We start from the raw sequence: 24390 nt of genomic DNA on the forward strand, positions 1-24390 counted from the left end.
GGGCAGACACCTGCTTGTGTCATCCCCACTCACCATCTGTGAAAGAGGCCTTTGCCAGTGACTGGTTCTCAAACAATGTGACACCATTGCACAGAATTAAAAGCAATAGAGAAACATGCTGAAACATCCAGCAGCACTTTGCCACAGCGCAGTAGCACAACAAAATCCCCGTGCTGTGTAAACATTGCCATTTTGAACCTTAATTTTCTTTCAGTATGACAAGATTTTCAACTGGTTTTTTTTGTACTAGTGGCATTGTATTTTGAAAAAAAAATCAGTGAAATAAACCCATTAGGCTATTACAGAATTATTTTGAAGATATGTTTAACGAGTCTTCCATTATGCCTCAGTTTGTTTTAAAATCTCTGATTGACTGCTTCTGAGTTTTCTTTGGGAACCTTTGTCTTATTTCGTTTATAAAAAGAAGGAAGGCTTTCCCAAGCATCACTTGTTTACTCCAGAAACACATTAGATGTGAAACTGAAGTGGTGTACAATACTGAAATATTCATAGTCAGCCTAAGGCTGTTGAATGAGGTAATTTAAACAATCAATATTACAACTTTGCACTTCTACATTTTCACTTTGGCACTTGCTTTCATGCTCTGCTGTAAGTGATCCTGCTGGGTCATCCTATTATGGAAGAAATTATAGGGTTGGATCCAGTTAAGAGCTTGGGCGGTACATCAGACTTTTAAGTACTTGCCTTTGCAGAGGAACCCAGAGTCCTGGGGTAGACATTTAGGCTCTTTATTTGATTCCCGGGAAGAGTTAGGACTGAACGCAATCTGAAACAGCACTACCTGAGGTGCCAGCCAGCTGGCCTCTGAGGCAAAGAGATGCTTGTATCTGACATCTGAGACAAATAGGATGCATGAGTAAACCTTAGCCATGGTTTTGCTTGTCATATTGCAGGGCCCTATCATCTTGAACTCACTGCCAGTAATCTCACTTATGAGAAAAACTGATTTTTTTTTAAGAACTGTAAGTGGTTTGTCTTTTTTGTTTTAAACATGGTTATTGGAAGACATATTACGCCTTCCTATCCTCCCATAGACAGCAAATAAGTTTTATTCTCTTGTTTTCTTTTTATTGAAATAAAGCAACCATGGCAGAAGGTAGAGATTGATTTCAACCCCCTTCTCCACCCGATCTACTAAAAGCTCACTCATCTCTTTCTTCCAAAATATCAGTTATTATTAGTAATGTGATGTGACTGTGGTGCAAAGAAGCTGTGTTTTCCAGCTTTCCCGTTCTACCAGTTGCACTTAGTTTCCCCACAGAGAGGAATTTGATACTTATTGGATCAGAAAAAGATTAGGATTTTGTTGGAAAACGTAGGGAGAAAGTGAAGTGTTCTTCTATTTTCCATCTGAAGGTTGCTTCCTGTGAAGTTTGGAGGAGGAGGAGACTGAACCCTGGTCTCTCTGGTCCTGTTCATGTGTTTTCATTGCTAAATTAGCAGCCTAAGGGCTGATGTTCTGTGCCCCCTCTAGGTGCATTTTGAGTTCTCTTTTGCATGGATGTCAAGCCTGCCTGTGCATGTTAGAAAGCATGCTGTGAAAGTGCCTGCCTGACAGATTTCCTGTGGGAGCTGAGGGGAGCACTGTCCATGTCCTATGTTCTGCCAGTTCACAGGTGGGATTCAGGCTGCCAAGTCATTTTCATGGTCTCTTCGGCTTGGTTAAGGAAGAAGGTCCTCTCCCTTTAATTAGGACAACCACTGATGAGAAAAATAATAAGCTTTAAGTTAAGGGAAGAATAGAAACCAGTTAATGGTTTTTTTGTTTAGCTTACATATTTTGCTTCAGAATTTACCTGTGCTTTATAGGCAAATTTATATGACATTTCTGGTGCCTGCAGAGAGTTTCAGCAGAAAGTAGGCACTAAAATCCCAAAACACCCTCTTGAAAACAGTTCCTGAGAGGCGTAACCTATAACCAAAGAAGTTTCAGCAGGTCACACTGAAAATGCTTCTGCAGGCAAGGAGGCAGCAAGAGCATTGCTTTGTTCAGAAACATTGACAAAGCAGCAGCTAAACTGGGATTTGAGTATAAGAACCTGTGTGGGAATTTACATGTGTGCATGTATGTATTTTCAAAGAATAATGATGTGTCCTTATGATACATTGCGCTGTCTGGTCCGCAGTGTTCCTTCATTATTATAGTATTAATAATGCAGGCTGAAGTAATTAATCCACGTATTCAGAACCATATAAATAAAATGGTGGTCATTTATGGGTAGCCTTAAGTGCTTTTCAATGGCCTCACTGAAGTTGAATGATGGCAATGATAATCTTTTACAGTTTTTTTAAAATGCAGTGCAGTACACTTTCTTGTGGAATATGGGATGACTTGCAATGTGAGACATATTTAATGCTTTTTGCCAGCTGGGGACAATCAGAGAAACCAACCTATCTCAGACTCAATTTAGAAATGCAAGTAATTATCTAGATAATTGCAATGTTTGGCTTTTAAAATTTATTTAAATTTAGATGTGGGAAGTACCTACAATAGTTTCACCTATAAAATGGAGTAGGATTTTACAGGACCAGAAAAGCACCTGCAAAAAAAAAAAGAAAAATCACATCTGAATGCTTTCCATGTATCTGGAGTGGTAAATATATGTATTTTTACTCTAACATTGAATCTATTAATTAATATAAATTTAGTAACAGCATGACATTCAGACGAGGCCATATATTATTCCTTCCTTTCCTGAGAGGGCTCAGTGGGACTACATGTGCAAGTAAGTCCTATAGGGAATGACAGCTATCTGATTAATTTCTAAATTCACCTGTGACAATAGTTAAAATTTATTGCAAATCTAAGCTAACCATATAGGCCAAATTTACTGCAGAGGAAAAAAGGCAAAATAAGCCTGCATGTTCATAGCAAGGATATTTACAAATAGGGGCTATAACAGGCTAAGAATGATAGAACACCCCCAAGGAACATTGTTAATGAAAGTGCCATTTGCACAAGCTGGTAGCTGTAGCAGGTACACAGTTTTTTACTCTGGAAAGCTGGAAGTTCTCTATATCTGTCCTGCCAGCTTTGCAGAATCATGGTGGTAGCAGTGCCTTATAACACACGCTGCCCCTGCTTGGGCAGACATCAGCTCACCAGACTAAAGCAGTCAGAGCTGACACGAGACTATAGCTCCTTTAAGTTGAAAATTATCAATTTTTAATTACCTTCTGCAGCAGTGTCTTGCAATTGTGTGTTTATTCTTCAGAAAGGAAGCTTTTGTTAGCTTTTCAAACACCAAAGTCTGATAGAAACAATAGAATTAATTTGTTGTCTCTAAAAACCTGTGAATGTCTTGGGGCTGCCTGATTTGACTTCTCATGGATGTTTACTGTGTATCATTCTCATGGATGAAGTGGTTATTTATGTTGTGGACAGAGGCAGATCTGTTGCTGGTCAAATTCCTCCCAAAGGGCTCAGTACACATAGAGGATAGGAGGAGCATCAATAGCATTACAGACTGCAGCAAACACATCTCATGCAAAAGGCAGAAGAGCAGAGAGGAGAAAACTTTAGAGAAGAGAAAGAGGAAATACACTGACTGAGAGAAAACTATGCTGCTTGAGGAAGAACAGACATAAACTGACAATCGAGTACATCAGGAATTACATAAGCAACATGTCTCGGTCCCCAGGAAGAAAGCCGGAGAACCACAAAATAGTAAGACATTTTTGTAATGTGTGATTAAAATTGTGCATGGAGTAAGAATAAGCTATTACTGTATTGATGTATATTATGCAGTCATATTTCTGAACAGTCTGAAAGTAGTAAAAGGATGGGGATGAGTCTGTCAGTACAAGAGCAGAGGGGCTGGCAGCATTCATGGCTACTACCCCTACTGCTGAGATTCTGAGCAGGCTTAGGAAAGAGGGGCACAAATTTTCTGAGGTTACGATCTGCTCAGAAACAGAGGTTTAAGTGCTTTGGGCTATTTATGGTCAAAGATAGGAATGCCAGGTAAGTTTATTTGCCTCCTTGGTTAGACAGTTCTAAATGAAACACAGAGAGAAGATCTCTGTTAGTGCTTGAGTGGTTCAATTCCACACAAATCTTTCTTCAGGAACTTAGAGGCTTAGGGCTCTCTGTATGGTGAATGGCAATTTCTGACAGGAGTTCAGGCAGTGAAGAAGGTCCAGAAGGCTTTACAGCAATGTTGTGGTAATTTCTGAAAAGGGGACAGAGGTCTCCACTGGCAAAGAAACAGAAGAATGTAAGATAATTTAGGTTCATGTACGTAAGTTTATGGGCAAAAAGTATTCCAGTGGATTGCAAGAGTGGATGATAAATACAATTATGTTGATATAATATGCTTGGGTATCTCTAAAGTATTGTTCTTATTACAACACAGACTTTTAGCTGAACAATAATAATACAGCAATACAGAACTTGTATGACATCCATTTACTCCATTAAAAACTCTTTAATGAGAATTTGGCCAAGTGTCCAATGTTATTGCAAACAGAAGTTATCACTAAGGTGAATTTAGGAAATGGCTGCATATTAAACTCCAAGCTTTTGATGCAAGGAGAGCAGGAATAGGTCTTTCCACCAAGCTGTTCTTCCTTTCTTCATGTGATTTTTTCTGTTGTTTTCGTTGTTATTCACTAATTTTTCCACAGGCTATAAACAAAAAGTGCCTCTAGTCTAATCATATGCCACAGGGCTAGAGTACTTCCTTTAATTAATTCCTCCACAGCTGAAGATCCCAGTCTATCAGTTGTGACAGAATCTCTGCAAAGTTAGGCCTTTGACATGTTCAGTTGCTTTCCATGCTCCTTGGGCAAGCAGCTGTAATCCTCACCCATCCCCTTCATCTTGTCATTATTTGTTATACTGGTGTTGAATTATAGTATTTTTCCACTATTCTGCATTAAATTTTTTATCTGCTTTTCAGTATTTTTGGAGAAATCAGCTGATGAATTGAATCAGATCAACCCTACCTTTGTAAACTATTGTACCTATTGCAAAAGAATTAATAGCTCATTGCCTCTATTATTCTTCCTGCAACTAAATGTTTGTCATTATTCTTTGATGGCATTTGACAGCATTTATCAATCCAGCATACATACATGAAGTTATAGGATGCAAGAATGCACTTGATGAAAATAACTGCAAGTATCCCAAGAAATAGTATTTCTGACAAGCAAAATCACAGACTCAAGTGACAATCAATTCAGGTTCTGTCACACATGAATTGTGGATTTCAGTGATTATGCTTCCATAGACAATAGTTTCTTTATTAATGCAAATGTTATTCTTCCTTGCTGTTAATCCAGTAGCAGTTAAAAAACTTGGAAAAGTTTAATTCTAGTTTGCTTCACTTTTGATTTCCTGGCAGAGCAGAGAACTTTTTGTACTCACATATGGGGCTTTGGTAGCCCAGCTGTGCAAGGACTATGAAAATGATGAAGACGTCAACACCTGTTTAGATAGAATGTAAGTACTGCTTGAAATGTTCAGCTTTATCCATAATGCCGTTTGTCCAGCTATATGTTACCTCTCAGCTTTCTGTTTGTTATGAGTTCTGGCATTCTGTCTAGGATTACAGAGATGACAGGGATGCAGTCTGATATTCTGTCAACAGAAGTAATGCTAATTTGTGAATTAAGATCGACAATTATCTTTTGAATTCTCTGAAGAATGGTGTCAGGATTGTTTTCATAGCTTACACTTGTTCCTTGTTGATCTTTTTGTTACGCTAATTAACAATATAAACTTCTGAATTTCATCTCCTATATCCATGTATTTCATTTCAGCTTCCCCCCTCATAGGGATAAGAGCAGATGGGCCTCTCACCTTTAAGAGGCCATATAGCAATGAGTGAGATAGCACAAAAAGTCAATGAGAATGGATTTTTAAGTGGATAATCTCTTTGGAAAATGAAGATCCTGTGATTACAAGATCCTGTCATCCTGACTGAGATTCCTGGGCATTACTGCCATAAAAATAATGATATCATGGAAAATCAGCAAGAAACAATTTTTGAGCTCGTTAACAAGATATACTAAGATCTTTGGCAGAACAGTAAGGCTTATGTTTTCAGCCAAAATGGACATGCAAAATGGATTTACAGCAATCACAGTGGACAGAATAACTGACCACTTTACTATTAACCTGCAAGTTTGCAAATGAGCTATAGTCCAATAACTATCCATGAGAGTGAGTTAAAAAATCATTGTTTGGAAAAAAGAAAAGTAGTTTATTCACAAACTTAGGAGGGACAACATCCCTCAGCTATTTATTTTATAGTCATCTCTCATTCAGCTGTGATGAAAAGCATACATTTGAAGAGTGCACAGACTTCTGGAAGAATCTGTGGAGACAGATTTTGCTGCCTATGTTTTCATTATTATAGCTGATTCTATAAAATCTTTTTGTTTTGAGGAGGACTTGATGATATAATTACAGGTTTCATTAAAACAGTACGTCTGTTCTTTTCTACTGTGATTATGAAAACAGCCTAGTTTCAGGAAGAAACCTTGTAGATTAGCAGACCTGTGACAGGTGGAGATGGTATTCTTGTCTCTCTCTGTACATATATAGTCCGTAATGAGAAGGGTGTTTTTCACTGTGCAGTTGCCAAACAGCTGCTTGTCAATTTATTATTAATTTGACTCTGCAAATCTGAGGCATAAAAGTTGAAAAGTATCTAAGTAGTCTTGTACATCACCAATACATACCTTGCTAATTGCTCATGACATACTTACCAATGTTATTGATACTTAGGCAATAGATAAATATTTCATTGTTTCTAGATGCATGATCTACTGTAATTTTAATCTTCACGCTGCCAAAACCACTTTGTGGTCATCCCATTAGACATCAGATTACTTTTTGGCTGCTTGACAAAGATGTGGTACAGAAACTGGTAGGAGACTCCATTGAGTTCAGACTGCTTCACTGAGGATGTAGGGCCTCTGACAAACAGGCAGGGACTGCTAACATCCACAAAAAATGGAAATGAAAAATTCCCTAAAAGCACTTCTGAGTTGAGTGTGCATTCTTTAATAAGATATGTGTCAATCTCTTTCCTTTTATTGGAAATGCTTGGGAGCACAGCTGTTTTGCACATTATGAAGTTACTGACCTTTGTTAATGTGTAAGAGCTAGGAATGAGTATTTGTTTTATTAACGAAATCCATTATCTTCCATCCTTTTTTATTTCATTTTTTTTTTTTAATTTTAGTATTTTAAATACAAAATGAATATGGTGGTGTACTGAAGCTCCATGTTAACTAGCAACTTTTGGATTTTTTCCTGATTTTTTCCTAGTTAGATGAAGGGAGAGAACATGTTAGAAAAACAGATGAAGAGGGAATTGTGGAGGAAGAGAGAAAAATGAGGTGAAGAGATAGGAGAAAGTGAAAGAGATCAGGTGTGAGTCCATTTCCTATGGGTTTTCCTGGCACCCAAATGCTGCAATGAGTGTGCCCAGGATTTGCTGAACTCCATACCAGCCTAGAGGTGAAGGCTGTGACCCAAAGGGACAGTTGCTTTGTTCTCCTTACAGAGACAGTGTGAGAAGAACACCGGGTATCCCAGAAGTATAGTGGAAACTCTGTGCTATTTTATCCTATCCTCTTTTTAGTGACAAAGCAGTTTAATCAGGTATATTGTAGTATAGTACTACTACTACTACTACTATACTACTATCTAATATTTATTCATACATGTAAATGTAAGTGTGTATATATATATAAATATATATATATATAGACAATGTATAGACAAATTGTATAGACAATTCATATCATCCTCGCCAGGAGTATCATGCTTAAAGAAGTATGATTCCTTAAATGACTACATGAACAGCAATCCCACTGTGTTGCAAAATGTGGTAGAAAAAAGAATGTAGACCAGCAAAATCTGTCATCATCAAAGCCACCCAATAAGGAACATGCATCTGTTTTTTTGAGAAAGCACAAGAGACACATTAGAGAGATGGTAAGAAGCTCCCAATTTTGAATGTTAACTTTCTTTGTTTCCTTTCTAGGGGATATGGCATTGGTGTAAGGCTGATTGATGACTTTTTAGCTCGTTCAGCTGTTAAAAAATGCCGCAGTTATTCTGAAACTGCAGATATGATTGCACAGGTAAATAAGATTTACATTTTCTTTAACTTCATCAGATTCAGTGGTCTTAGTTTTATCCTCCTCTATCAGTTTACTCCAGAACAGTTGCCTACATTTTCTGCTGTGTCGTGATTGTCATAACAAAAACCACTCCACAGTCACATCCATGCTTCCACTGGATGAAATACAGCCTTTTCCTTATCTACAACTCCATAACACATAACACAAAATGAGATGCCAGCTGTAAGAGGCTGCCAGACCCTGACATAAACTGACCTTAAAGTCAGTTATTAAGCTGAAATTAAAGTTCTTCTATTTCTAGCAGCCAATGAGGCATTTTGCCATTAGAATACATAAAGAGGGGGGGTTTTGTTTTGTTTGTCGCAGCTTAAGCTGATTTCTTCTACACTTGCTGGAGAATGCAATAAACAAAAAAAAATGATCCAGTTTTAACAAACTTCCAATCATATATTCCCTCACTGTTTTCTCTTCCTAGGAGCATGAGCCTTAACCATCTCATACAGATCTTAAACTTCAATATTCTTAGTTCTGCCATTTGACTCTCCTCATCATCTCCATAATTATCTTAGGTGTTTTTTAACTTTAAAATGGTAATTAATATTAAGAATAAGCCACAGGCTTCTCTGCAAAAAGAAAATCTCAGTGGTAGGAAAGAAGAACTGTAAAAAAGGAAAATGAGAGGAACATTTTCCTGACTACCCACAAATCTAATAATAAAATTAAAAACATAAAATCAGTGTGTATTTTCACCTTCTTTGATGGAAATTTCCCTTTTATTGAGTAGTTATTCACACTTCTTTCAGAAAAGAAAGATCTAGGAGGAAATTTAGTGGCAATACATGAGTTTCTAAAGATCTACTTTTGCCCCCATGGGCAAGTCAGAATTCCTGGGGAAGCTCAAAGAGAAATTCGTAAGACATCTTGCCTCATTAGACTGCTGAGTCACTGTAAAGGAGGTGGTAGTTCATAGATACTGAGTTAGCTCAGTCTAACACCTGCTCAGGTCATGATGAATGATCCCTTCTATCCTCTAGGGTTCCCACCTATGAAGTGTTGCCAGTGGAGGTATGCCTGGCCTTTCCCAATGGCAAAAATCAACCACGCTTTATGCCAGAGAAATTTACAACGTGGTCATTTATTCTAAGAGGAGAGATCAGGGCATCAGTTAATTGAATGGAGATTTATTTCCATCGGCTCATTTTAGGAGACAAAAGTATGCCTGGCATACTTTTTGATTGCTTGAGAATTCTCATTATGTGATCATTATGTCTAACCCACAGAACTGGGAAGCAGCAGACTTTCTATGTAGTGAACTAAGGCACCAGGATATGCTAGTTATACAGGAGTATCTTAGTTCAAAGTGTATTTGGATATTGCCAGATGGTGTGTGGTCCTGCTCACATTAACTCTGTCAGGAATACCTACATTGCATCGGACTCAGATGGAGGGACAGAAGTTACATTATTATTCCAAGATGCTTATCATAGAGAAGCTGATGGCTGTGACAGAAATGGAGAAAGAAACTTTTTTTTCCCTGTTGCTGGTACGGCTATAAGGTGAACATGTGCAAAACACACATGTACACCATGACCTGACAAAGTTTGAAGGAGAAGCAGGTGACAGTGCTAAAAGCCAGCCAGAGCCCATTAGCTCATAAAAGAGTTGAAACTAAATTTCTTACTTCAGTAAAGTCTATTTTGGAGTCTCAAATCAGGATGATATATAACAAAGCTTGTCCTGTGGATCAGCTGAGCTGGGGTAGAGGATCCATTGGAGATAATAAGGGCAGCTGAATGAAACCCATGAGACAAGCAGCATTTCAATCACTGTTTTAAAATACACTGTCTCGTTAAAATAATGATACCAGTCTGCAAAATCACATTTTTGTTCACTTTTACATTCTACTTTAGGTGGTATTGGTACTTTATTTTCATGTATATGCGAGATATCTGGTTTTCTGGGTCTTATTCTTCATGTTTCTATTTACAAATGCCTTATTACAGTTGAACCACCATTCTTAAGTACAGGGGATTCAACAGCACGATACAGTGCAAAATTAATGATCAAAGTAAGGAAAAAGACACTATTCCTCTGCAGGTTGTACTTCAAAAGAGACTTACTAAGAGAAATAAAAGATTACTTGGAATGATTGGAACTAACTTTAAAGTACACACAGTCTCTTGAAAAGATTATTTTTAGCAAACTAAAAGAGGAGTTTTGTAGTAGGAGTATAGCATTTCTGAGGCAAAATGTGATATGGAAAACATTTTCACATTTCTTTGGCAAAACATTTTAAAATGCTCTTCAAGCACATTTGTCTGAGGCACATACCAGCAAAACATATGTAAAGTGATCCAGCAAGTAACTGCAAATACACTCTTAAATTTTTCTGTTCAGAACCACTCAGCTGTTTACATAATGCCTTTAACTCCTCAGCAGTAGGTTCTCAGCCAGCAGAAAGTGCATAAATACTCAGATGTACTAAGTCCTCTGAGGTATAAATCTGTTTGAGGACGAGTAGAACCAGTTCAAAGTTAAAGTAAATAAAGACAGTTAAGTACTTCAAGTACTTAGAGCCAAATGTCCTGTGAGCATAATTGTTATCCAGCAGTCTTTTGCAAAACACAGGAAAAGTCTGTAAGGTCAGGCTGTGGGTGTTCCCTGAGGAAATGGAAAGAGATAAAGCAAACAAACAAACAAAAAAAACATAAAATGAGGACTACAAAGCCACCTTCCCATATTAAGAAATAAAGATGGAGGAAAGGTGCACCCAAGGCAATGACTGAGGGCTTAAAACTTCAAGCACTGGTTCAGACTGCAAAGCCTGGGATTTACTGCTGCCTTATACCAGACTGGAGAAGAGCCCTTCTACACTGAGTTCTCATGGTGCCAACTGACTTCTCATGTTGGTCCTGTGACTTGGCATGGTTACAGTTGGGGACTGAATAAAGAAAAGATAAAATAGGCCATATAAAGTAGGCTCTCACTGGCAAACTGGGGTGAGAAAATGGAAATCAATTGAGAAATGGTATTAAGAACAAAGCTCAGCTGAAGAAGTAATGTCCAAGACTGGATTCAGAATTTGGGTCTTAGTATAACTAAGTAGATACTTTTGGGATAAGGGTGATAATTTTGCTCTATAATCCTACAAAGTCAAATTTTTACTTCAATTCCTCCTCACAGAACCTTGACATCATTCAAATAACATGCAAAAAATATACAGCTTCTGGTTTTAGATCTAATCCTAGTGTTACCTTCTCCAGCACCGGGAGGTATTTGTGCAAGCCAGAGATGGAAGCAGCCAGACCACACCCTCTGGTTCACAGTGAGCTAGTGCTGGCTCACAGCCTTCATTGCTCTACTAAGTGCTGTGCCTAAGGATACATCTGTTGCTGAAAAGCAGTGACTGCAGAGATGGGCTTTATTGTGGATGCTCAGTACCCCATGAATGCACAAAACGTCTCTGCGGCTCTTTGAAGAGACATCCCTGGGGACAACAAGGGATGGGGTAATCCAATCATGTCACCCCCAAGCCCAGAGCTGTAGGACAAGAGATGTGATTCCCCTTGTCATGGAGGGTGCTGCCACACAAGGTCCCTTGGCCAGTCTGAAAGTCTGACAGAAGCTAGCAGAATTTACAAAGTGGTTAAATGTTCTTTTTCGGACCTTAGCGGTAAGAGAGAAATGCATGCAGCAGGTTGCTGTGCTAAGTGGTAGACAGTAAACTGAAAAATGAAGTGCTGTACTGTAAAGAATAAAGAAAAGTTTATGAGAAAAGTTTGGAATCAGCTGCTGAAAAGCAACTTGCCTTACCAAACACTGACTGAAAAATGCTACTAATAAAATGTGTGCTAGGAGAAATATTATTTTGGCTTCTAAGCAGATTAATTTTGGTCCTTCATTAATCTTGTTATGATGCCATTTGAAATTATGGTTTTCACTTATTTAACAGTCTGTACTTACTTTCTGTCATTACTTATGCGTACAATGTTTTGTAGTGAAAAGTCCTCAGTAGTATGTAAAGGGACTGATAAGTTAGTGGCTTCCTAAGTATTTTGGTAATTCTAGACTGTGTTTGAGCATCATCAAAATGTTAATGAATTTTATTCTTGCTGCTCGAGAGAGAGGGAATGCTGGTTGAGACTTTGGAAAAGGTCAGTGGTACTATTTAATTCTGACGGCATAGATTTCTTGTTTGACATTAAACAATATATAATTTCATACAACTGCTAGTATCATTTTCAAAAGAGAGATTTTGCTTTATATGGGCATAATTTTGATGGCAAGTCTGTGTACATGTCTAAATAAATATTCTTTTTTCTTTCATTTCATAGATAGAAATGAAACAGATTTATGGATACGACTTCTAAAACAGCTCATTCATTTTTCTTTCCAGTCTTTTGGAGTCACAAGGACTGAAAAGACCTTTGTTTTACTCTCTGAGAAGCTGTAAATGGTAGTTTTGAAGTAATTAATGTCCAGTCATAACCTGTGTTTTTTTGTAAATATTCATATCTGTTCATTGAATTACTTATGTATGTGCTTCAATTATTTTTCCTGACAAGACGTTTTCACAATTTTCACTTTATAGCTTTGTGATTTTGCCCTAATTTGGTGCTCCACTGCAAACCAGCTACTTCTTTTATGTATGCAAGTTCTCATTTACACAGAAAATTTTAAACAATAGAATTAGGACAGATACATCATACTGTAATGCCAAGTATAGCTGAAACTAAACTGAAAGCGTATGATGGCTTAGCACAGTTAAAAAGTCTTTATTCTTATAACAAATACTTTAGTTTGAGGGAGCAGCAGATGTGTAGTGGGAGAAGAGTTAAGAGAATTGAAATAAGTAAACTGAGGGACAGAGCACAGAGAACTGAGCAGAAGTTTCCTGTGTACTCATATTTTGATGGACGTAAGAGTTAATGAGAAATCTAAGTTTTGCAGCAGAAAATGTTGATTTTGCTGATTAGTTTTGTTTGTTGGGTTTCTTCTCTCTCTCTTCAGTTTGTTTTGGATGGTGTTGACAATAGTCTTTGTCTCATCCTGAGCTACCATGGTAGCTGCTGAATTTAGGGACAGTGCTGATAGAAAACAGCTTTTGCGATAGCAACTTGAAGGACAGGGTTAAATTTGCCAAAAACAGATTCCAGTTGAAAATGTAGGGTCAAACTTGCTTTTATTTTTGTCTGGTTTTATGGAAGTATTCCAGCATCCACATGGAAATTGCATTAGGTCATAGGCATTTTTGTAAGATAAAACAGTCACACAGCCCTGGGAATGAGGATCAGTGAGGGCTTCTACCAGGCACACATTGCAGCATGAATTGTTCAGCAGTTGTCTTGGAGGTGGAGACACTCTCAATAGGAATTACCTGCAAGCATGAATCAGGGTAAGGATAAGGAGAGGAGAATGCACTTTGGTTTTGTTCCTCCATAGTAGAAGATTAGGCTGGGAAGCACTGCTGTTTCATATGGCCCTGACTTCTCAAGTGCAGAGCTTTGAGCTTTCTTCCAAAGAAAAAGAGTATGCCAAAAGCCTTGAGTGGGATCACTCTGTCCTTCCACCCTTCCCTCTACCAGCTATGCTTTTGACTCAGTGTCCCAGATATTATATCACAATGGAGGCCTTATCTTTACACCAATCCACGTTTCCCATATTCCTTGATCAACTTATTAACCTACTTGATGTCCTCCCCTTTGCGTCTCTACTTTCTTTGGTTTTCTGTGGTACCACTGAGGAAGGAGGTGGAAAGACAGTTTTGGAAAAGAAAGGTTGGCCCAGGCAGCAGGATGTGTCTCCTCTCCTCTTGCATGTAGGGAGGAGGTGAAATGGGGCTGAACAGAAGATGTTGGAGCAGCTCTTATAAAGAAAGATAAACCCAGACAAATGGGAAGGGTCATATACCCTGGAAGTAGGTAGATGCTATACCAGGAGAGGAGCCCAGTGTATATGCCAGGCTTAGTGTCAGACATGTCTGCTGTTGTGACTTTCATTTTGGCAGTGTTGCATCTGTGCTTTCAGCTGCAGCATTTGAGTGTATGACATGTTCTAAGTCTGTTGCTAAGTGAATCACCTGGGATAAAAGTAGTTTAAACATTGTCTGAAAGGTCACGGGTTATTCAAAACATACAGAAAAAATTCTGAGCAGACAGTGGAATTAGCTCTTGGATTTTATTTCATAAAGAGTAATTGTCTGTATATGCCTGTAGATACTTTTACCTGCTGAAAGAAGCACAGTGAGTATGAGAACAGCTGGGCAGAGTACCCCGGTTTGTTGATAAGAGCTTGACTCAAGCACAGCAAAAATATGATTCTTTGCAGACTTGGAGAGACTGGCAATAAAATGCTGTGTAAAAGCCTGCCCAGACACCCCAGGGAAAGTAACTTTTATACAGTGTTTGAGAATATCCTGTGTGAGAGCCACATGGTGAATTCCAAGTGGATGAGCTAAAGCATAGGGCTCTGGGGTGAAACGCATTTGTCAGAGGCACTGATTATGCAGTTGCCTCACCTGCCAGTTCTTCTTGCTCCTGACACTAAGTTTTCTAAGATATTCAGAAAAATGAAAATCAGTCTTCTGCAAAAATATTTTCTTGTCTTGAAAAGTGGAATTTTCATTCCAGGCCCTCTGTTGTACACTAGCTGTAGGCCCAGTACAAACAGTATTACATAGCACTACAGGCTGCACCTAGTGCCTGAAACCCACTCAAAACTAGAACTTGATACCCATACAAACAAATTCTCAGTTGGAGAAGATAATATGGAGAAGATGTTTGGCAAAATATCCAAAGAGAGAAGTCTTGAGGGATTGCTGGTGCCTTAAAACAAGGCTGTACCTGCAATTCGCCTGGAAATTACTTGGAAGGAAACCCTTTACTTTCTGTGGGCTGTCAGAAAGCCACACACATCTTCTATTATCATATTCACACACTTTAAATGATGTTACTTAATGATAGTCTCTTGTTTTACGTAGAGAATGCTATAACACCTTTTACATGGGATATTGTTAAAACACACTTGTAGAAGTCATTATTCATCTCTTTTTGCTGTCAACTCTTGCTGTCAGCCAGTGACATTAGTAAAGCATGAACCCTGGGTGACGTGGAGGACCGCAGCCTTTTCACTCACGTAGGGAAATAATTTCATTCCATTCTTTTGGAGCAAGTGTATTACTGGAAGGGAACATAAAGAAGAAAGAGACTGTTGTGGGAAAAAAAATAGAGATGAAACCAGCTAGAAGTATGCTATTTTAGCAAGATATAAAAAAGCTGAAAATTGATTTATGGTATTTCCCTTCTTTCCACAAAGTCCAGCGTTGTCTCCCTTTCCTCACTGGTTCCTTTCTGGCCTTCTTCAACTAGCTTGTGAATTGTGCTATAATGCTGTTTGCTGCTGCTGAAAGAGTAGAGCTGGGAAGCATCCTCCCATGCCTGAAAAGCTGGCAGAGAAATCGGTTCTGGTTCCTTGTTTTCAAAAAAGCACTTGAGGTTTCGCTCACTCAGCTTAGTGGCATACAGCTGGAAAATATACTCCAGTTGCTCCTTCTCCGTCCTCTCATACACTCTCCCGAACATCTGCTGGAGGTGACTGACTTTTGACTGGCAGCTGGCACAGCAAGTGGCTAGTAGGGAGAGAAGGGCTGTGGTAACTATCACACACCAGCCTAAAATCTGGGAAAGCAAAAGAAATGAGTTTCAGGTTAAAAAGACACAAGTGAAAATGCTACTTAAATCACAAATGTCTGACCGAGTGACCACACTTTGTAGGGAGGACCTGCTGCTCCTTTTGGAACCCTACTGCAGGCATCTCATTCCAGTTTGCATTTGGTGCTGGCATTGATGTTAATGGGGCATCCATATGGGGACTGAAGGGAAGGAGAAATCCATCAGATTGAGGCTTCTCAAAAGTGCTCATTTTAGTGTCTTTTTCTCAGGAAGGCAAAAGCTGGTTGATTTTTACACTGTAAGGTGAAACAGTCCTGAAGAGTTGGCTCATACTAGAGTCTTACTGCCTCCCTAGACCATATTATAACAAAAGGAACTTGGATAACAGTTTCCTGAAGAGACATGACCAGTGCAATGGCAGTGGCAGGTTCAGAGACAGATGATTTCAAATCAGACCTCAACTAGAAGACTGTATGTGAAGAAAAATCTATGAGAGGTCTAAATGATCTATCAAATAATGTAATGGCTGAATATAGCTATACAGAAAAGAGAGCAGACCTGAGAGCAGGAGTAGTATCTGAGTAATTTAGAGAGAATATTTTTGAGAGTTTATTGCAAAACCGTAACCATTTGCCATGTAGCGTACTGGAATTGCTCTCCGTATTCTGTCACACAAATAGAATAAAATATCAGTCACTAGGTAGTAAAAAGTTTTCTACCTCCTGAAAGCGTTAAATAAAATTACCCAACAAAAATTAGTAGTAAGACACAATTTTAAATAATGATGAACTACAAAACCAAAAAGGGCGACCTTTTGTCCCAGATCAAGCAACTTTTTAATTGTGAGCTCACTTAGATGTATTGTTTTCTGACTTCTTTTTAATTAAAAAACCCCTCAAACGCAACAACTGCATTAACTAACAGGACTATAGAAGATGCTCTCAAATTTAAAGTGTTCCTCAATTTGAAATGTTCCCCAATTCTTTTGGCAGAATATTCACTGGAATCTATGCTATTATTGCGAACCTTTCTTGACATTGATGAATCAATCCTTTATAAGGGAAAGTTATTTTTATGCTAAAACCAGTTAAAAATTACCTTTTTGCCCAATTCTGTGAGAATACCAGGAGGGCATGATGAAGAAGAAATATTATGTGCATTGGTAGGTCTGCCTTAGCACTGGAATTGAACCCTATTCATCTACACACTTATTAGAAACAATTTCTGTATTTTCAGAGAACTTAATTTTTGCTGAAATATGCTTTTGCACCATCACTTAGCTTTTTTTTCTGTAGAAGCTTCAGAGTTTGACAAAATTCTGTTAAGAACATTTTAAAAGAAAGAGCTACCCCAGCAAGGGATGACGGTGGAAAAATGTGCTTGAAATTGTTATTGTGGGATGTTCTCCTCTAAGGAGAGCAGAGATGTGAAGACAATTTTTTCATGCCTTGTTCCACTGGCCTAGCCAACAGTTTTACTCATCTACTCTACTGCAATGTGTAACATTTGCAAAAAAATGTAATAGTTGTTTAGAAACAGTGGAAAATATTCCAGTGTGGAAAAATTATTCTAGGTTTCAGAAACCCATATGAACTGGAACTTGTTTCCCATGCTCTAATGGTGATGAAATGGAGAGCTGCAACCTCTCTCATGTGAACTCCTGCACTGATGTTAAAAAAATAACCACCGGTAAAAATCTGTATTTAGCTGAGGGAATATAGAAAGTTTCCTCAAGGAAAGCTGTGAAACAGAGAAGCTTGACAAACAACTCTTGTTAGGAACTGGTAGGGAAGAATAGTTTAGCTTTCTTTTATTTTTCCCAATCACTTTGTAGTGACTGATAATTTCTATGGGTGTTTGAGAAATTGCTCTTTTTAGCAGATTGTCACTTTCTTGCAGGTTGGAAAATGAAGTCATGTATTGTCACGCTACAAACCCAGTCACCAGTCTTTCACTATTTCCTACGCATACAACTTAAATTCTGAAGCACTATTTATTATTTCCTTCTAAAACTCCCAAATAAATTGCTTTGTCTGCAGTGCAGGCTTTGTCTGCATTCCAGTCCTATTTGCATGAGGACTTGAAAATAAAACTGGCTCTTGGGGAGGAAATTGTTCCAGATGGATACAATTGCCTGACAAAAACTTCCTGGCTCCACAGTGTTTTTCCTTTTCTGTGGCTTTTTTTTTCGTCCGCTGCTTTGTTTCTTTGTCTCAGAATTTATTTGTGTTACAAAGCAGTGAGCAGAACTGTATTACACAAATATTGTAAAATGTAATAAAATCTCAGCTTTGCGTGTTCTGCTTGCTTTATATTAGTATTTCTTCTTTCCTTTATGCAGGACAAAAATATGCTCACATCTGGCATCACGAATATGAGGAACACAAACATAAACACATTATGTAGGCAGTCACAAGTATGTCAAAAATCTTATTTTCCAGTATCTTTCTACTGTTAGTGACCTAAGATTTCAATGTGGTTATCACACTCTCCTATATTGTACAATGTGCATTCATTACAATAGTTTAAAATAAGAGAGTATAGCATGAATTTTTTATTGGAACAGACCTCTTTAATGAAATGACATCTGTTAAATCAGCCTCCTAAACAATTCAGTCATTTTTATCTCTTTAGAGCTATCTCCGTTCAGGAAGAAAGCTTTAAGTTTTCTGGTTTTATTGACACTACCCCTCAGGAAGTATGTGGGGCCCCTCAGGAAGTATGCAACAGCTCAAACTGAACTGAAAGATGGATTGTATTTTGCAAGGCTGCACTTTGCCAAAACACTGTTTACATGAAACCACTGGTTTTAACATAACATCTGACATTAAGATCTTTCACAGATAAATCATAGCAGCAATACAGTTTGCATAATGCTCTTTATTTATAATTTTTCTTACCTGGGACTGTGCTTGAAGTGTTCGTCTTAGTTCATCACTCTCTGAAACGGGCATGGAGCTTTTGCCACAGGCTACCATGTGTAACTCTCCAAAGCACTTTTCAGATTTTCTGTTGCAAACAACCTTTAAGTAGGCAGGAGTGTCCAAGCCACTCATGGCACATTCGTAAAAAGTCCCGTTGAGCAAAGCCACAGAAAGCCACATCACTGGGGCAACCAGGGCATTTAAAGTGATTTGTCCAAAGACGTAAAAGAAATGGCAGACATTCCCTCTCGGGAATATTTTCCTGGGATTCACCCAGAAGCCTGTAAAGAGTTTCCAGGTCTTGTTGTTCAAGAAGTATCCAATAACTAGCAAAACAAGAGCTGGGGAGAAGAGAAATACCAAACCGTACCTGAGGTTTTCACCGCTGCAAGGGCATCTGAAAGCAACAAGAGAAAACACACGTTCACCTCCCATTGTCAGCAGTGCCATAAAACTGTAACCTATAGCAGTTTTCCGGTCGATGAAGAACTTTAGGATTGTTTGGAAAGCATCCATGTCTGATACTCACTAAGGAGGTAAAAACCAAGACAGTTTATCTTCGCAGCAGTTTGCAGCAGGGGAGAGCTCTCCCGAGGACGAGCAGCCCGCTGCTGGCCCGCCTGCCCACGCACTGCCGAGATAACGCCGTCATGTCACTGCCTGCAGAACGGACCCTGCCGCCAGCAGAGCAGATGTTGCACATTTACAGTAACATTCAGCGGTAGTAGAAAGCAAGCAAGCAGTGCTCTAAGTAATCAAATAAGTTTGCAGTCTTGACAGCCGTGTTCTTGGTGGGTTATTTTTATTTTTGTGACTGCAGATGGAGATCAGAGTAAAAACACACACCAGTTGCAGGAGATCTTGAGCTGTGATGGTAAAAGTTGTGGCAATGTAGTGAAGGACCTAATACAAAGGCTAATGGTCCCAGGGGAGTATAACATGACGGAAAGCAGACTAAAAGCAAACGAGTGATAATGGTGAAACCACTTTGTATGGGATTGTAAATGTAGCAACATCAAAGACAGAACAGACAGCCTTCTGTTGTGTTTCCCTGGAGCATCATGTAACTCTGGTTTTGCATTGCTGGCTCAAGCTGAACACAGAAAAGGCAAATCTAGTTTGATTTCTAGCCTCTCTGACCCCTCCCCCTATTTTCCTGGAGCAAAATTAGTGTACAAGATGTTGCATTCTAAAGTTACAGCTCTGGTTTGTATATAGGAGATTCAGGCAACAGGGTTTCATCCTTTTGCAGGTTGCTTTCAAGACGTACCTTGGGGTCACCCCTAGTGTGAGTTGCAGTAGTGCTGCAGGAAATGAATTCTCCTTAATCCTGGACAAAAACCCACTAGTGGACTTTGTGGAGGAGCTGCCAGCAGAACGAGCATCACTTTGCTACTGTAACCTCCTCTGTGGGGTGATTAGAGGTGCCTTGGAAATGGTAAGGAAGTGCACATCTGTTTTCACTATTCTTTGTTAATTCACAGAGGCACAGGAAAGCAAACCAACCTGCTCAGGTAAATGAAAATACAGTATTGTTTAAGCACTCAGATTAAATGTCTATATCTAAATAAAAGAGGGCCAAACTGACCCTGGATCCTGAGGTAGAGAAACACACAGATTGGCTCACCTCCACGCTGTCTCTGCCTGGCTCTTCAGTGACTGACTTGGGTGCAAAAGCCAGGAGGGATTGGGGAGCCAGCTGACACGTAATATGGAGAGCCATGGGGGCATGCTGGGTTCCTCCACTGCTGCTTGAGCCTATAGCACTTTCTTCCACAGCTGTAGCCAGTAATACTCACCCCAGATTCAAATATATGCAGATAGGTAATATTCTCAGGTTACTGCAGCACCTGCTGAAAGGGAGAACAAAATGTGGATAAATATAATGTAAATCAAAGCATCAGAAGTGTATCAGATGGCATTACAAATTTTGTTCTTAAATTTGAAACTTTTACAAAATAATAAATAGAGGGCATAATTTGAAAGTTACTGAGCAGTAGAGCTTCTGTGGCTTTTTCTAGGAGATTACTTTTGGTCTGCTTTATGTTACTGCCAATAGCTAATTTGGCATGTATTTTATATTTCAAGAGAAAATAAACCTGAGCAAGTATTACGTATATACATCAGACTCAGAGTTACGGTATCTGATACAAGACTAATTAACAAAAGTATTATCTCTTAAATTTTAGTACTTGACCAGGAAATTCTATGATCACAAAATCATCAAGTATACAATTTAGGTTCTCAGAAGAAAGCAAAGCACTGGAATGAAGAGTAATGTATTATACAAATCCCAGTGCATATAAATTTCCTTTTTATTAACTGAGTTGGGAAAAACGTTTTAAAACAATCTAGAAATCTGTTTCTTATGAAACCTGAGAAAGGGAGTCCTCTTGTGGTAAAAGGGAGAGAGAGAAAAAAAGCTCTTATACTGGAGGAGGGTGGAAAACTGGGGATTTCTTCGCTTAACTGATCAGACTTGATTCTTTTTAGGTTCACCTAGAAGCAGATGTCACATTCCTCCAGGACAAGCTGAAGGGTGATGCTGTGACAGAAATAGGAATTACATTTTTAAGGAAACCTGAAGGCAGAAAGCACAAAAGGAATAAATGAAAGAAATACTGGGAGAAACCCTTGCTGAGGGATATTTTGTGGCTTTGTTTCAGAAGACATACAGAGTAAAAATGGTTTCACTGATCCAGCTGCACCAGCCACTTGGTTGAAAGGTGAAGACAACTGGGCCGTAAACAGGAGGGGCAGGGCAGGGAAGAGCAATATTAGTTGTCATGACACGGATATTAAAATTATCAAAATGACCTGCCCTTCCTTCTCACATAACCATGCTCTTGAGCTTAATGCAAGTTTTGTCTCAGTATTTAGTGCATGCTGGATGCAAAATATTCATTTGGACATCAAATGTTCTCAGACAAAGATGATGACCTTTTCCCATTTTGTTTTTCAGTAATATTTCAAAGCATGGCTGCTAAGAGGTGCTCTATTTCCCTGGCTGTGCATGCTTAGGTATAAAGAATTCATCTGCTCTGGCTGCTGTATGCCATGTGTCGCTCACAGGTGCATGTTTCGATGTGTGGTGGTTTGCCATTCATTGTCCCCCATGCTGGACATCTTGCTGCTTTGATACCACAGAGGGATGCAGCTTCACTGATGGCAAGAGCTGGTTGGGTTCCTTACAGCTCTTCCAGGCCCCATACTCAGTTTTGATGGCATTTTCAGTCCTGTGCACACAGCAGGCTGCAGCCTTCTGACAACTGCAGCAATGCTTGTGTTGCTCCAAGCCTTTTCATATCAGCCCTCTCTTCAAGAGCACTCATGATCAAACTGAACAAAGCATGATGTATCTCATATGTAGTCACTTTAGATCTGTACTTGCCTAAGGAAACTTGAATGAAAATTCTAAGATTGCCACACAACTGTTTTGGTGGTCATTGTGTCTGGTCTTACCTGACCTTCACCATCAGCTGTTGAACATCTCCCCCTTGGCATTGGACTTTTTACCACAACATGACTGGGAAACAGAGAAGAAGCAGCCTCACAAAGACCTGAGTTACAGGAAGGGTTTAATGGTTTTCCATGTAACACAAGATATCTAGATGAGGGTTGGACAAAACCCCAGATCCTAGCACGATACCCTACCCACTAAGCCAGCTCACCTTCTCCTCACCAAAGCACTTGTTTTAAACTGAAATACAAACAATAAGTTCATTGAAGCCCAGAGTTAACCCTGATTTTATCACTGTGATTTTAACCCTCTTCTCCTATTTTTCCCTCAGTCTGTTTACTTCTTAATCCTGCTCAGTGAGGGGCATCTCTTACCTCGGGGACTGCAGGGTTCATTCCCACCAGATCTGTGTAATCTTCATGATAGTCTTTTTCCCTTCATATATCTTAACAGTGTCTTACAGTGGTGGCAAAGTGTAATGGAGCTTTAAGAGAGCAATTTTGTACAGAACAAAAACTAAGCTATTCATTATTCAGTCTTGGTCTCAACCCAACTGCTGTTATCTGCTACCAGTAAGAACTTACAACATGTAACAATGTCATGTAACAATGTGTTACAGCCAGTAACAAGTTTCCATATACTTTTTGTTTGCTTTGGTTTGTTGTTTTGTTTTTCGGTTTTTTTGGGGGGGAGGGGAAGGGGAGTTGTTATTATCGTTGTTGTTGTTTTAAATCAGGGCTAAAAGGTCTTGTGGAATTTGTCTGATTTCACTGCAAGTACAGGAGCCCTCGGTGCAGTTTTTGCTGGTTATATCTAGCTGGCTGAGAAGGACATGTGGCTGACCCCAAAAAAATATTCTTTATAAGGCCGTTTTTACTTTTTCCAGCAACATCCTACTAGCCAAAAGTTATCTTTTACGTCTTCAATATGAGAGGTAAAACGTAACATTTTGAACTGAACTGTGCTTCATGAAGGCACAAGTAACAAAATTGGACACTTATTACTCTTTTATCATTAAGTTTCTTGGAAGGAAAAGAGCACTGAGCAAGTCAGTGCTTGTGACAAAATGAATGATTTTTAAAATTCTTTTCTATATATATAATTAAATCTTGTTTTCCCTTTATGTGTTATACTTTCAGTTTATAGTGAGAAAGAATCTTCCAAGCTCATTATATTCAGCTAGTTAAAATAGGCTCTTCCCTTCCTTCTTCCTTGGAAAATGAGTATAACAAATAACTTCTTGGGATTCTTTTCTGTCTCTCTGAATAGTTTCCAAGTTTACTGTGCAGAAAGAGAGGATTTCCGAGAGGAGTAATAGGACAGCCCAGACCAAACGATCTGACTCACCTCACCTAAATGCTGTCTTAGGAAAAAGCTTTTCAGATGAAAACTGAACTTTGCTATTCTTCACTCAAAATCGATATATTTGTTCTTATAACTTGATGTTCTTTGATAAGGATATTATTATTTGCTAGTATGGATTACAGATTTATAATATCCTTAAGTATGTGGTTGTGCTATAAATGTTTGTTAGTATATAAGATTCACTTACACTGCCATGTTACGCATAAGCCTAATCCCTCAAGACAAGTTAATTTACACTTTGATAGACTCCATTCTGGATGAAGTTAAATAGTGTATTTGGCAGGGACAAGCAATTGTAGCTTGGGTGTAGCTTAAATAGCTCAGGTACTGATGCCAGGGCCAAAACACTGTATGTATGATTATATCTTTTAAAAATCCCATAGGAATTAAGTCCTTTTGAGAAAAATAAAAGGAAGAATGTAAACCGTAAGTTTAATGTTAGTGTATTTTCCCTGCAGAATTCATTCAAATGCCTATTTTTTTCCATTAAAGAGCTTTACAATTACAGGAAATTAGCAGTAGAGATAATTATGAAGGACTGCTGCAAAAGGTGACCGAGATCAGGCAGTGGTAATGAAAATTCACTGCCATGGGAGCTTTTAGCTTCATGGATACTTCCCAAAGCTGCCGAGCGCATAGAGGTAAAATGACTGGAAGCTATTTGGTCAGCAATTCAAACTGATATGCAGCTGAAATCATTCTATGGACCCCTTTGTTATGCACAGGTAGCTCCAAAATGGTAATTGCTTCCCAGATTTTCAAAGATGCTGTCCTTGCCTTGAGCAACTAATTGACTGAAAGTAAATATCTTTCTGCTGCACTGAAAGCTCATCAAGTGCAAGCTAATAAA

General features: G+C 38.8%; 2 protein-coding genes across 3 annotated transcripts; one reads left to right on the forward strand and one right to left on the reverse strand.

Annotated features, from left to right (window-relative positions):
• The first annotated feature begins 3458 nt into the window (after positions 1-3458).
• Positions 3459-21346, forward strand: TRAPPC3L (trafficking protein particle complex 3 like). Its single transcript, XM_032682955.1, has 5 exons — positions 3459-3688; positions 5367-5464; positions 8022-8121; positions 19968-20153; positions 21209-21346. Exons 1-5 carry the CDS (start codon positions 3647-3649, stop codon positions 21326-21328), a joined length of 546 nt encoding a protein of 181 aa, XP_032538846.1. The 5' UTR covers positions 3459-3646; the 3' UTR covers positions 21329-21346.
• On the reverse strand, positions 9643-19373 carry CALHM5 (calcium homeostasis modulator family member 5). 2 transcript variants are annotated; one of them, XR_004356036.1, is made up of 3 exons: positions 18692-19332; positions 14513-15797; positions 9643-9655 (listed from the first exon to the last, which is right to left on the reverse strand). XR_004356036.1 is itself a non-coding variant. In XM_032682954.1 (2 exons), the coding sequence occupies exons 1-2, from the start codon at positions 19229-19231 to the stop codon at positions 15408-15410; spliced, it is 930 nt and encodes a 309-aa protein (XP_032538845.1). In that variant the 5' UTR covers positions 19232-19373; the 3' UTR covers positions 13125-15407. The 2 variants fall into 2 exon arrangements, 1 of the variants encoding a protein (XP_032538845.1); XM_032682954.1 differs by lacking the exon at positions 9643-9655 and having other exon boundaries at positions 13125-15797; positions 18692-19373.
• Positions 21347-24390: the final 3044 nt, after the last annotated feature.

This window comes from Chiroxiphia lanceolata, chromosome 3, assembly GCF_009829145.1.
Source record: "Chiroxiphia lanceolata isolate bChiLan1 chromosome 3, bChiLan1.pri, whole genome shotgun sequence".
NCBI lineage: Eukaryota > Metazoa > Chordata > Aves > Passeriformes > Pipridae > Chiroxiphia > Chiroxiphia lanceolata.

Excerpts from the sequence above, each read along its gene's own strand:
- TRAPPC3L (XM_032682955.1), top strand. The coding sequence starts at position 3,647 with ATGTCTCGGTCCCCAGGAAGAAAGCCGGAGAACCACAAAATA. Across the intron at positions 3,689-5,366 it reads AGCCGGAGAACCACAAAATA|AGCAGAGAACTTTTTGTACT; the intron begins GTAAGACATTTT and ends ATTTCCTGGCAG. Across the intron at positions 5,465-8,021 it reads AACACCTGTTTAGATAGAAT|GGGATATGGCATTGGTGTAA; the intron begins GTAAGTACTGCT and ends TTTCCTTTCTAG.
- CALHM5 (XM_032682954.1), bottom strand. The coding sequence starts at position 19,231 with ATGGATGCTTTCCAAACAATCCTAAAGTTCTTCATCGACCGGAAAACT. Across the intron at positions 15,798-18,691 it reads CACTTCAAGCACAGTCCCAG|ATTTTAGGCTGGTGTGTGAT; the intron begins GTAAGAAAAATT and ends TTGCTTTCCCAG.